Source organism: Tachyglossus aculeatus, chromosome 2, assembly GCF_015852505.1.
Source record: "Tachyglossus aculeatus isolate mTacAcu1 chromosome 2, mTacAcu1.pri, whole genome shotgun sequence".
Lineage (NCBI taxonomy): Eukaryota > Metazoa > Chordata > Mammalia > Monotremata > Tachyglossidae > Tachyglossus > Tachyglossus aculeatus.
Genome location: NC_052067.1, coordinates 162371408 through 162383919, shown reverse-complemented (window position 1 = coordinate 162383919; position 12512 = coordinate 162371408). Strand labels below are relative to the sequence as shown.

General features: G+C 45.1%; 1 protein-coding gene across 1 annotated transcript in view; it reads left to right on the top strand.

The window, feature by feature from the left end:
• PPM1H (protein phosphatase, Mg2+/Mn2+ dependent 1H) overlaps window positions 1-12512 on the top strand; it is a 285325-nt gene that overhangs the window by 239050 nt on the left and 33763 nt on the right. The window contains exon 7 of the mRNA XM_038770302.1: window positions 3036-3154. Within this exon, the coding sequence (XP_038626230.1) occupies window positions 3036-3154 (119 nt within the window). The remainder of the gene's footprint in view (window positions 1-3035; window positions 3155-12512) is intronic.

Here is a 12512-nt window from a genome sequence, read left to right as displayed (position 1 = left end):
TTTGGAGGATATTATCTAGGTAAAGACAGATGAATCTGGGGTGCGTGGCTTAGTGGCAAGAGCCCAATCAATCAATCAATCGTATTTATTGAGCGCTTACTGTGTGCAGAGCACTGTACTAAGCGCTTGGGAAGTACAAATTGGCAACATATAGAGACAGTCCCTACCCAACAGTGGGCTCACAGTCTAGAAGGGGGAGACAGAGAACAAAACCAAACATATTAACAAAATAAAATAAATAGAATAGATATGTACAAGTTAAATAAATAAAGAGAGTAATAAATATGTACAAACGTATATACATATATACAGGTGCTGGGGAAGGGAAGGAGGTAAGGTGGGGGGGATGGAGAGGGGGACGAGGGGGAGAGGAAGGAAGGGGCTCAGTCTGAGAAGGCCTCCTGGAGGAGGTGAGCTCTCAGTAGGGCCTTGAAAGGAGGAAGAGAGCTAGCTTGGCGGATGGGCAGAGGGAGGGCAAAGGGACTCCAGGCTTGGGAGTCAGAGGACATGGGTTATAATCCTGGCTCCGCCTCTTATCAGCTGTGTAACCTTGGGCAAGTTACTTTACTTCTCTGTGCCTCAGTTACCTTACCTGTAAAATGGGGATTAAGACTGTGAACCTGACGTGGGACAACGTGATTACTTTGTATCTACCCTAGCATTTAGAACACTGCTTGGCACATAGTAAGTGTTTAACAAATACCATCATTATTATTATGCAGAGAAGCAGCGTGGCTCAGTGGAAAGACCATGGGCTTTGGAGTCAGAGGTCATGGGTTCAAATCCTGGCTCTGCCAACTGTCAGCTGTGTGACTTTGGGCAAGTCACTTAACTTCTCTGTGCCTCAGTGACCTCATCTGTAAAATGGGGATTAAAACTGTGAGCCCCCCATGGGACAACCTGATCACCTTGTAACCTCCCCAGTGCTTAGAACAGTGCTCTGCACATAGTCAGCGCTTAACAAATACCATAATTATGATTATTATTATTATTTCCTGGAGAAGGTGTGATTTCTAAAGGGCTTCAAAGATGGGGAGGGCTGTGGTCTGCTGGCTGCAAAGGGGGAGGAAGGCTTTAGCGAGCAAGGGTTTGGAGGCCAAACAAGCCTTGTACATCTCTTCAAGCACAGTGATCAGGTTGACTTAAATGATGATGATGATGATGGCATTTATTAACCGCTTATTATGTGCAAAGCAGTGTTCTAAGCGCTGGGGAGGCTACAAGGTGATCAAGTTGTCCCATGGGGGGCTCACAGTCTTAATCCCCATTTTACACGTGAGGTAACAGGCACAGAGAAGTTAAGTGACTGGCCCAAAATCACACAGCTGACAAATGGTGGAGCCGGGGTTTGAACCCATGAACTTTGACTCCAAAGCCCATGCTCTTTCCACTGAGCCATGCTGCTTTCCCAACTATTTATAACTATACTATATTTATAGCTATTCCCCAACTATAAGCTTGTTGTGGGCAGGGAATGTATCTGTTATACTCTCCTGAGTGCTCTGTGCAGTACTCTGCACACAGTAAGTGCTCAATAAATACGATTGTCTGACTGACCCGGGGAAAAAGAAGTAACTGTTGAGACTGTTTGAAGAGCTGGGAGATGTGGGTAGAACAGCACTACAGGAAAATAATCAGCACAGTGTTTGGCACAGAGTAAGCATTTAGTAAGCATTTCCCTTCAGTGCCTTACTGAGAGCTCACCTCCTCCAGGAGGCCTTCCCAGACTGAGCCCACTCCTTCCTCTCCCCTTCTTCCCCCCTCCCCATCCCCCCCCTTACCTCCTTCCCCTCCCCACAGCACCTGTATATATGTATATATGTTTGTACATATTTATTGCTCTATTTATTTATTTATTTATTTTATTTGTACATATTTATTCTATTTATTTTAATTTTGTTAATATGTTTTGTTTTGTTCTTTGTCTCCCCTCCTAGACTGTGAGCCCACTGTTGGGTAGGGACTGTCTCTATATATTGCCAACTTGTACTTCCCTAGTGCTTAGTACAGTGCTCTGCACACAGTAAGCGCTCAATAAATACGATTGAATGAATGAATGAATTTAGTAGAAACCCTAATTATTATTAATCAGGAAAGAAATAGCAATTGTGCTTCACAGTCTCCTGCTTCTTAGATTGTGAGCCTTCCAGGGCTTAGTTCCATGATCTGCACACAGTTTTAAGTGCATAATAAATACAATTACCACTACCTCTTCCTTAAAGAGAAACCAGAATTATGTCCAACTTTAATGGGGTCACGGTAGGCTGCTTGTGAGCTTGGGATCTGAAGAGGAAATGCTGCTGTCCCTTTAAATGAAAACAAGCAACTCACTGAGGGGCTTGGGGTCTTATAAAGCACTTACTATGTGTCAAGCAGTGTCCTAAGCACTGGGGTGGATACAAGGTCACCAGGTCCCAAATGGGACTTACAGTCTAAGTAGGAGGGAGAACAAGTATTAAATTCACTTGTTGCAGATGAGGGAACTGAGGCATAGAGAAGTTAAGTAACTTGCCCAGGGTCTCACGGCAGGCAATAAATTATTTATTTATTTATTTATTTATTTATTTATTTATTTATTTATTTATTTTATGAGTTTATTTATTTTACTTGTACATATTTATTCTATTTATTTTATTCTGTTAATATGTTTTGTTTTGTTCTCTGTCTCCCCCTTCTAGACTGTGAGCCCACTGTTGGGTAGGGACCGTCTCTATATGTTGCCAACTTGTACTTCCCAAGCGCTTAGTACAGTAAGCGCTCAATAAATACGATTGAATGAATTAATTAATGAAAAGGTAAGTGAGTCTTTTGTTCAGGTATTTCACTGGTCTCCTTGTAGCCCTGAAGAGATAGCCGGTTTATGGTACATGGGATCATATCGTTCTAGTTCAGAAATGGACAGATCTTTCTCCGCTCCCTTCTGTGAAAAATAAAGGATGGCGTGGGAAGCAAGAGGCTATTTGGAATCATGGAATGATTAGTGGGTGTTTGATGCGGCCTCCTAAATGCGATTCTTGTGTGTGTACATCCTACAGGGCTTTATGCAGCCTCATCTCCTTGGGAATGAGTTCACCCACTTGGAGTTTCCCAGAAGGGTTCAGCGCAAGGAGCTGGGGAAGAGGATTCTCTACAGGGACTTCAATATGACAGGCTGGTAAGAACAGGTCACCTCCCCTTCCTGGTATGTGTATGTGTGTGTGCACGTGAGTGAGAGTCACTGTCCCCGTCCCCTTCATCAAAATCCTTGGTTGGATTTTGGAGTAAAACAACAACAATCGTATTTGTTGAGCGCTTACTGTGTGCAGAGCACTGTACTAAGCTCTTGGGAAGTACAAGTTGGCAACATATAGAGACAGTCCCTACCCAACAGTGGGCTCACAGTCTAAAAGAAGCAGAGCAGCGTGCCCTACTGGATAGAGCCACGGCTCGAGGAGTCAGAAGGATCTAGATTCTAACCCGGCTCTGTCACTCGTCTGCTGGATGACCTTGGGCAAGTCACTTCTCCTCTGGGCCTCAGTTACCTCATCTGAGTCAGAGGTCATGGATTAGAGTCCTGGCTCCGCCACTGGTCAGCTGTGTGACTTTGGGCAAGTCACTTCACTTCTCTGTGCCTCAGTTCCCTCATCTGTAAAATGGGGATTAAGACTGTGAGCTCCCTGTGGGACAAACTGATCACCTTGTAACCTCCCCAGCGCTTAGCACAGTGCTTTGCACATAGTAAGCGCTTAATAAATGCCATCATTATTATTATTATTGTCTGGAAAATGGGGATTAAGATGATGAGCCCCTCCTGGGACGGGGACTGTGTCCAACCTGATTAGCATGTATCTACCCCAGCGCTTAGTACAGTGCCCGACACTTAGTAAGTGCTTAACAAATACCATTTAAAAAGTAGCCAGAGCCCAACAGAAATGTGTGTATGGAGAAAGGAGGGGAGTCACCCTCTTCTGCCTTTTTCTTTTTTGACTCCAAACTTGAATGAATCACAGGGGTTTCTCCTGTGGTGCCCCTCTGCTGAGATTCAAGACCTGCCAGAGAAACTGAGGCATCTTACTCCTCCTCTCAGTTCTGGAACTAAACCATGACCCCACACTGGCAAAAGCCTATTTTCTTCAGAGTTCAGCTTTGATCAGCTTCCTGCCGCAGAAGGAAATTTGGGGAGGGAGAAAATCGATGCCCCTTATGATAAATCCCAGTATTTCAGCACGATAAAGGGCAATTTCTAGGACCGGCCAAAAGTCTGATGATGATCCCAAGCTCAGAGCCAAGAGCTACAACCCAATGAGGCTGCGCTCTCCCTGGAGGACCCCTCCACCCGATCCCCCGTGCTCCCCACCACCTCCCTGATACCGATTGTCTAATCTGGGGGTTCACCACAGCATGGTTGAGAAATTGCCACACCTGGCCGTGGAGACTTCCATCCGTGTCTCCCCCTTCTAGACTGTGAACCCACTGTTGGGTAGGGACCGTCTCTATATGTTGACAACTTGTACTTCCCAAGTGCTTAGGACAGTGCTCTGCACACAGTAAGCGCTCAATAAATATGATTGATTGATTGACTGTTCAACGTGCCTCCATTATCTAGCCATTCCAGGATGGTTTCTGTCAGCGGAGGGCAGGGAGTCCAGCAGCCCGCTGCTGGAGAAGGAGCTGGAATTGTGGCTCCGACCAGAGCGCATTGTGCTGCCTCTTGGAGAGGCTTTAAAGTCTGAGGGTCTCCTGAATCCTCACAATGTCTCTGGAAGGTAGTTGAGGTAGCGAATGTCTGAAGTATTGAATAGTTTCAATCCCTCCTTTGAGTGTATAGGAAGAGAGGCCTAGGTGGTTTGTGACGGGACTGATAATGTGCTTTCTAGGGGTCTTTTTTGTTTTTGCTTTTTAAATGGTATTTGCTAAGCATTTGCAATCGATGAATCGTATTTAGTGTGACAAGCACTGTACTAAGCACTTGGGAGACAAAGTTGGAAGACAAAGCTCCTGCCCACAATGAACATACTATTGGAGAAGCAGTGTGGCTTAGTGGAAAGAGCACAGGCTTGGAAGTCAGAGATCATGAGTTCTAATCCTGACTCCGCCACTTGACTGCTGTGTGACCTTGGGCAAGTCACTTAACTTCTCTGGGCCTCAGTTCCTTCATCTGTAAAATGGGGATTAAGACTGTGAGCCCCACGTGGGATAACCTGATTACCTTGTATATACCCCAGCGCCTAGAACAGTGTTTGGAACATAGTAAGCCCTTAACCAATACCATCATTATTATTATTATTATGTGCCAGTCAATGTACTATGTTCTGGGGTAGATACCTGGTAATCAGGATAGATACAGTTCATGCCCCACATGGGGCTCACAGCTTTAATCCCCTTTTTCAGATGAGGTAACGGAGGCAACAGAGAAGCAAAGTGACTTGCCCACGGTCACACAGCAGATAACAGGTGGAGCTGGGATTAGAATCCAGGTCCTCCTGCTTCCAAAGCCCAGACTCCAACCTCTAAGGCCACACTGTTTCTCCATGATGCCTCTGCGGTTTTGAATCCAGAGTGCCAAGGGGCCTGAAGTCTGGATTTTGGGAGTCTAAATATGGCAGCTCTCCAGTTCCTTCACCCAACTTTACCAACTCTGTTGAACTGTCCTCTCCCAAGTGCATAATAGTCCCTTCTGGGCAGGGAATCTGTCTGCTAACTGTTATATTGTACTCTCCCAAGCGGTTAGTACAGTGCTCTGCACATGGCAAGCGCTCAATAAATACCACTTATTGATAGAGTGCTTTGCACACAGTAAAGCACTCAGTAAATATGGTTGATTGATGCAGCTGTTCTCCCAAGCTGAAAGGCCAGGCAGCTGTCAGTTATGTCAGTTAGAGAAGCAGCGTGGCTCAATGGAAAGAGCACGGGCTTGGGAGTCAGAGGTCATGGGTTCAAATCCCGTCTCCGCCAATTGTCAGCTGTGTGACCCTGGTCAAGTCACTTAACTTCTCTATGCCTCAGTTACCTCATCTGTAAAATAGGGATTAAGACTGTGAGCCTGACATGGGACAACCTGATCACCTTGTATCGTCCCCAGCGCTTAGAACAGTGCTTTGCACATAGTGAGCACTTAACAAACGCCATCATTATTATTATTATCATCATATATTTGACAATGGGTGTCTCCTTTCAAATCTGCTCTAAAGTGGTATGGGGGCCTTTTTTTTATTTTTGTTCATGATATTTAAGCACTTACTCTGTTTCAGGCACTGTGCTTGGTGCTGGGTAATCAGATTGGACACAGGCCATGTCCCACAAGGGACTCAAAGACTTAATCTCCATTTTGCAGATGAGGTAGAAGTGAAATAACTTGTCTAAGGTCCCACAGCAGACATTGGCAGAGTCAGGATTAGACCTTAGGTCTTCTGACTCCCAAGCCCATGCTCTTTCCTTTAGGCCATGCCTCTTCTAGTTTATGATTTGACTTATTTGTGAAGAATAAGTAAGAAATTTATGTAAGGGGAGGCGACATAGTCCAGTGGAAAGAGCACAGGACTGAGACTCAAGAGACCTGGGTTCTGGTTCCAGTCTGCCACTTGCCTGTTACGTGACCTTGGACAAGTCACTTTACCTCTCTGTGTCTCCAATCAATCAATCAATCAATCAATCGTATTTATTGAGCACTTACTATGTGCAGAGCACTGTACTAAGCGCTTGGGAAGTACAAATTGGCAACACATAGAGACAGTCCCTACCCAACAGTGGGCTCACAGTCTAAAAGGGGGAGACAGAGAACAGAACCAAACATACCAACAAAATAAAATAAATAGGATAGAAATGTACAAGTAAAATAAATAAATAAATAAATAGAGTAATAAATATGTACAACCATATATACATATATACAGGTGCTGTGGGGAAGGGAAGGAGGTAAGATGGGGGGATGGAGAGGGGGACGAGGGGGAGAGGAAGGAAAGGGCTCAGTCTGGGAAGGCCTCCTGGAGGAGGTGAGCTCTCAGCAGGGCCTTGAAGGGAGGAAGAGAGCTAGCTTGGCGGATGGTCAGAGGGAGGGCATTCCAGGCCCGGGGGATGACGTGGGCCGGGGGTTGACGGCGGGACAGGCGAGAACGAGGTACAGTCTCCATTTCCTCATCTGTAAAATCGAAATTAAATACTGTTCTCCCTCCCTCCTAGATTGGGAGCCCTGTTTGGGAAAGGAATTAAAGTTGATTTTATTATCTTGTATCTACCCCAGCACTTAGAACAGTGCTTGTCCCAATGTATGTGTTTTACAAGAACTATTAACCTCATTATTATTTAAGGGGTAGAAGTGCTGATTTTTATTGACTCTAAAATTGGTACTCTCAACCAAAGTTCATTACTTTCTTTCTCTTTTTTAAAAAGAGAGGCTTCCAGTCATTTTTCAAATGAATTTTAAAATCCACTTTTATTTCATTGGAATGAGCTCATTTCTCTTCAGATTTCTTGAAATATATAACCTCTCCGGGAGTTATCTGTGTATTGGTTTCATTTAAAAAATTGGCTCCCTCTTTAAACTGTTTCTTTGAGTCACAGAAAGGCAAACTTACCACCCCCAGAGCAATTATGTACATATCCTGTATCTCTGGCCCGCTGTCAACCCCCGGCCCACATCCTTCCCCTGGCCTGGAATGCCCTCCCTCCACACATCCGCCAAGCTAGCTCTCTTCCTCCCTTCAAAGCCCTACTGAGAGATCACCTCCTCCAGAAGGCCTTCCCAGACGGAGCCCCCTTTTTCCTTTCTTCCTCCCCATCCCCCCCGCCCTACCTCCTTCCCCTCCCACAGCTCTTGTATATATATTTGTACATATTTATTACTCTATTTATTTTACTTGTGCATTTTTACTAGTCTATTTATTTTATTAATGATGTGCATGTAACTTTAATTCTGTTTGTTTTGGCAATTTTGACACCTGCCTACATGTTTTGTTTTGTTGTCTGTCTCCCCCTTCTAAACTGTGAGCCCGTTATTGGGTAGGGACCATCTCTATATGTTGCCGACTTGTACTTCCCAAGCACTTAGTACAGTGCTCTGCACACAGTAAGTGCTCAATAAATACGATTGAATGAATGAATGAATGGTCCTTTCCCTAGCTGTAATTTATTTTGTCTTTCTCCCCCTCTAGACTGTAGTCTATCAAATGTATTTATTGAGCACTTACTGTGTACAGAGCCCTGTACTAAGCGTTTGGGAGAGTACATTATAAAAATACAACAGACATCTTCCCTGCCACATTGAGCTTACAATCGAGAGAGTGAACTTACAGTCTGCTTGTGGACAGGAATCATATCTACCAACTGTGTTGTACTCTCCCAAGCATTTAGTACAGTGCTTTGCACCCACTATGCTCTCAATAAATACCACTGATTGATTGATAGAATATGTTTGTCAACTTCACAGCTAACTCCAGTAACTGCCTACCTCCTTCCCCTCCCCACAGCACTTGTATGTATGTTTGTACAGATTTATTACTCTATTTATTTTACTTGTACATATTTACTATTCTATTTATTTTGTTAATGATGTGCATCTAGCTCTACTTCTATTTATTGTGATGACTTGACACCTGTCCATGTGTTTTGTTTTGTTGTCTGTCTCCCCCTTCTAGACTGTGAGCTCGTTGTTGGGTAGGGACCGTCTCTATATGTTGCCAGCTTGTACTTCCCAATCGCTTAGTACAGTGCTCTGCACACAGTAAGCGCTCAATAAATACAATTGAATGAATGAATGAATGATTGGGAGAGCAGTCAAAGAGGTTGGCTAATTTTTCACCATTTGATTCTTAAAATGGGATGGTGTGAAAGTGAGAAGGACTAAAAGCCATGTTGGAAGGGTGTGAGAAACTTGTAAAGTTGCAAAGAACATGTGACCAACTTTCCTCCTCCAAAATTCACATTTGTACTCCCCACTCTCCATCTCCCTCTGTGGATTTGACATCCTGCCTCTGCCCTGGAACTTCCTCCCTCCTCATATCTGACAAATGATCATACTCCTCACCTTTAAGGTCTTACTAAAAACACATCTCCTCCAAGAGTTAATAATAATAATTATTATGACATTTGTTGAGTGCTTACTGTGTGCCAAGCACTGTTCTAATCACTAGGGTAGATACAGCGTAATCAGGTTGGACACAAAACCTGTCTCACATGAGGCTCACACTCTTAACTCCCATTTTACAGATGAAGGAACTGAGCCACAGAGAAGTGACTTACCCAAGGTCACAAAGCAGACAAATGGTGGAGCCAGGGCACTTAGAACAGTGCTTTTCACATAGTAAGCGCTTAATAAATGCCATCATTATTATTATTATTATTAGAACCCATGACCTCTGACTCTCTTGCCACAAGGCCTCACTGCTTCAGTGACTAAGCCCTCATTTCCTCTTCTCTCACTCCCTTCTGCATTGCCCTTGGACTTGAATTTGACTTGACTTGAATTCACCCCTCCCTCAGCACTTATGTACATAGCCATAATGTATTTACTTATATTAATGGAGAAGCAGCATGGCCTAGTGGAAAGAGCCTGAGCCTGAGAGTCAGAATACCTGGGTTCTAATCCCAGCTCCACCACTTGTCTCTTATGTGACCTTGGGCAAATCACTTCACTTCTTTGTGCTTCAGTTACCTCATCTGTAAAATGGGAATTAAATCCTACTCCTTCCTACCTAGACTGTGAGCCCCACGTGGGACAGGGACTGTGACCAATCTGATTATCCTGAGTCATCCCCAGAATTTAGAACAGTGCTTGATGCTTGACACATAATAAACCCTTAATAAATACTGTTATTAGTATTAATGTCTGTCTCCCCATCTAGACTGTAAACTCGCTGTGGGCAGGGAACATGTCTACCAACTCTGTTACATTGTACTCTCCCATGGGGTTAGTACAGTGCCCTGCATACAGTAAGTGATCAAAAAATTAGATTGATTAGAGTGTAAAACAATAGAGTTGGTAGATGTCATTCCTGCCCACAAGCTTACTTTCTAGAGGGACAGACAAACATTAAAATAAATTACAGGTAGGGGAAATGGGAGAGTATAATAATATGTATGTAAATGCTGTGGAGTGACTAAAACTGTTTAGGGGTGCAGGTGATAATAATGACAATAATAATTGTGGTATTTATTATGCATTTATTAGGTACCAGGCATTGTACTAAGTGCTGGGATGGATACAATCAAATCAGGTTGGACACAGTCAAAATTCCCGCGTTGGGCTCACAGTATCAATCCCCATTTTATAGATGAGGTAACTGAGGCACAGTGAAGTGACTTGCCTAATGTCACACAGAGACAAGTGGCAGAGCTGAGATTAGAACCCACGACCTTCTGACTCCCGGGCCCCTGCTGTATCCTATACACCATGCTGCTTCTCAAGATCCAAGGGCAGAGGCCATGGCAAATACGGGAAATGAGGGCTTAGTCAGGGAGGACCTCTTGGAGATGAGATTTTAGGATTTTGAAGTCAGGAAGATTGAACTGAAAGGGGAGGAAGTTCTAGGCCCTAGGGTGGATATGGGCAAGGGGTTGGTGGCAAGATAGTTCATCGGGGTACGGAGGGTTGATTGGCATGAGAGGAGTGGAATGTGCGGCTGGGTGGTAGTAGGAAATGAGCACAAGGTGATTGAGTGCCTTGAGGCCCGTGATCAGGAGGTGTTTGAGGTGGCGGTGGATGGGCAACTACTGGAGGTTTTTGAAGAGTGGGACAATGTGGACTGAATGGTTTTTTTCAGAAAAATGATGTGGGCAGCAGAGTGATGAATTGACTGTCATCCTGCCCCTCCCAACCCCCAACCATCCTCACCAAGCTGGCTTGTAAGCGCCTCCAGGGCAGAGATCAGACCTGCTCACGTATGGCACCTTAATACAAGCCATTGACTGATTGATCGCTCATTGTCAAGTCATTGTCATTGTCAAAAGAAGCTTAGTGGCAAGATAATAATGGCATTTATTAAATGCTATGTGCAAAGCACTGTTCTAAGCGCTGGGGAGGTTACAAGGTGATCAGGTTGCCCCACGTGGGGCTCACAGTCTTAATCTCCCATTTTACAGATGAGGTGACTGAGGCCTAGAGAAGTTAAGTGACTTGCCCAAAGTCACACAGCTGACAATTGGCAGAGCTGGGATTCAAACCCATGACCTCCGACTCTGAAGCCCAGGCTCTTTCCACTGAGCCACGCTGCTTCTCTGAGCCACATGAGTTCTAATCCCGACTCCTGCACTCATCTGCTGACTGACCTTGGGCAAGCCACTTCACTTCTCTGAGCCTCAGTTACCTCATCTGTAAAATGGGGATTAAGACTGCATAGAGCAGTACTGGCACATAGTAAGCACTTAACAAATACCATAATTATTATTATTTAGACTGAGTCATCCTACTCGCCTCATCCCAGTGTGGCTCAGTGGAAAGAGCACGGGCTTTGGAGTCAGAGGTCATGGGTTCAAATCCCTGCTCCTCCAATTGTCAGCTGTGTGACTTTGAGCAAATCACTTAACTTCTCTGTGCCTCAGTTACCTCATCTGTAAAATGGTGATTAAGGCTGTGAGCCCCCCGTGGGACAACCTAATCACCTTGTAACCTCCCCAGCGCTTAGAACAGTGCTTTGCACCTAGTAAACGCTTAATAAATGCCATCATTATTATTATTATTATCCCCCGGATCTTTGGACAGTCACATTCTCCCGCCGTCCCACATTCTTCAGTCTTAGCTCCTGTACGGTTCGCCTTGGGGAAGGTAGGAGCTGAGGGGCTGTTTGAGGAGGTTTTTGTTTATTTTCCTTGTCCCTTTGCTTCTCTCTCCCCCATTATTTTCCTCCCATTATTCTCCCCTTCTCTCTCCCACTGCTTTCGCTTCCCCTGGGTGAAGATCAGTCCCCAAAACCCCGTCCCCCTTCCCCAGGAAACCCCAGCCTCCACGCTGGCCTGCTCGAAGTCATTTCAGGTCAGGTCGTAGTCAGATGGCAAATATAGCTCTCAGAGAGTCAGGAAGGGGTTTTTGTTTTGTTTTTTCCATCAGTGAGTTTCCTGAAAACTGACATCTGGGAGCGAATACATGTGGGTGGCTTTTGAGAGGGCCGATTTCCTCACGTTCACCCAAGGGGGCATCTGAAGATTTCCCAAGTCTGGGTTGGATGAAGCATTTGGCTCCCACTTCTCCTGGGAGAGAGTGAGGGGAACAGAGGGGTTGAGAAGAAGACCGGAGTAGTAGTACTGTGCTGAGGGGAGTCTGCCGTCAGTCAGTCAGTGCATCTGCAAAATGGGGATGAAGACTGTGAGCCCCATGTGGGACAGGGACTGAGTCCAGCCTGATTAGCTTGTATCTACCCCAGCGCTTAATACAAGCAGCGTGAGAAGCAGCGTGGCTCAGTGGAAAGAGCACAGGCTTGGGAGTCAGGGGTCATGGGTTCTAATCCCGGCTCCACCACTTGACAGCTGTGTGACTTTGGGAAAGTCACTTCACTTCTCTGTGCTTCAGTTCCCTCATCTGTGAAATGGGGGCTAAGACTGTG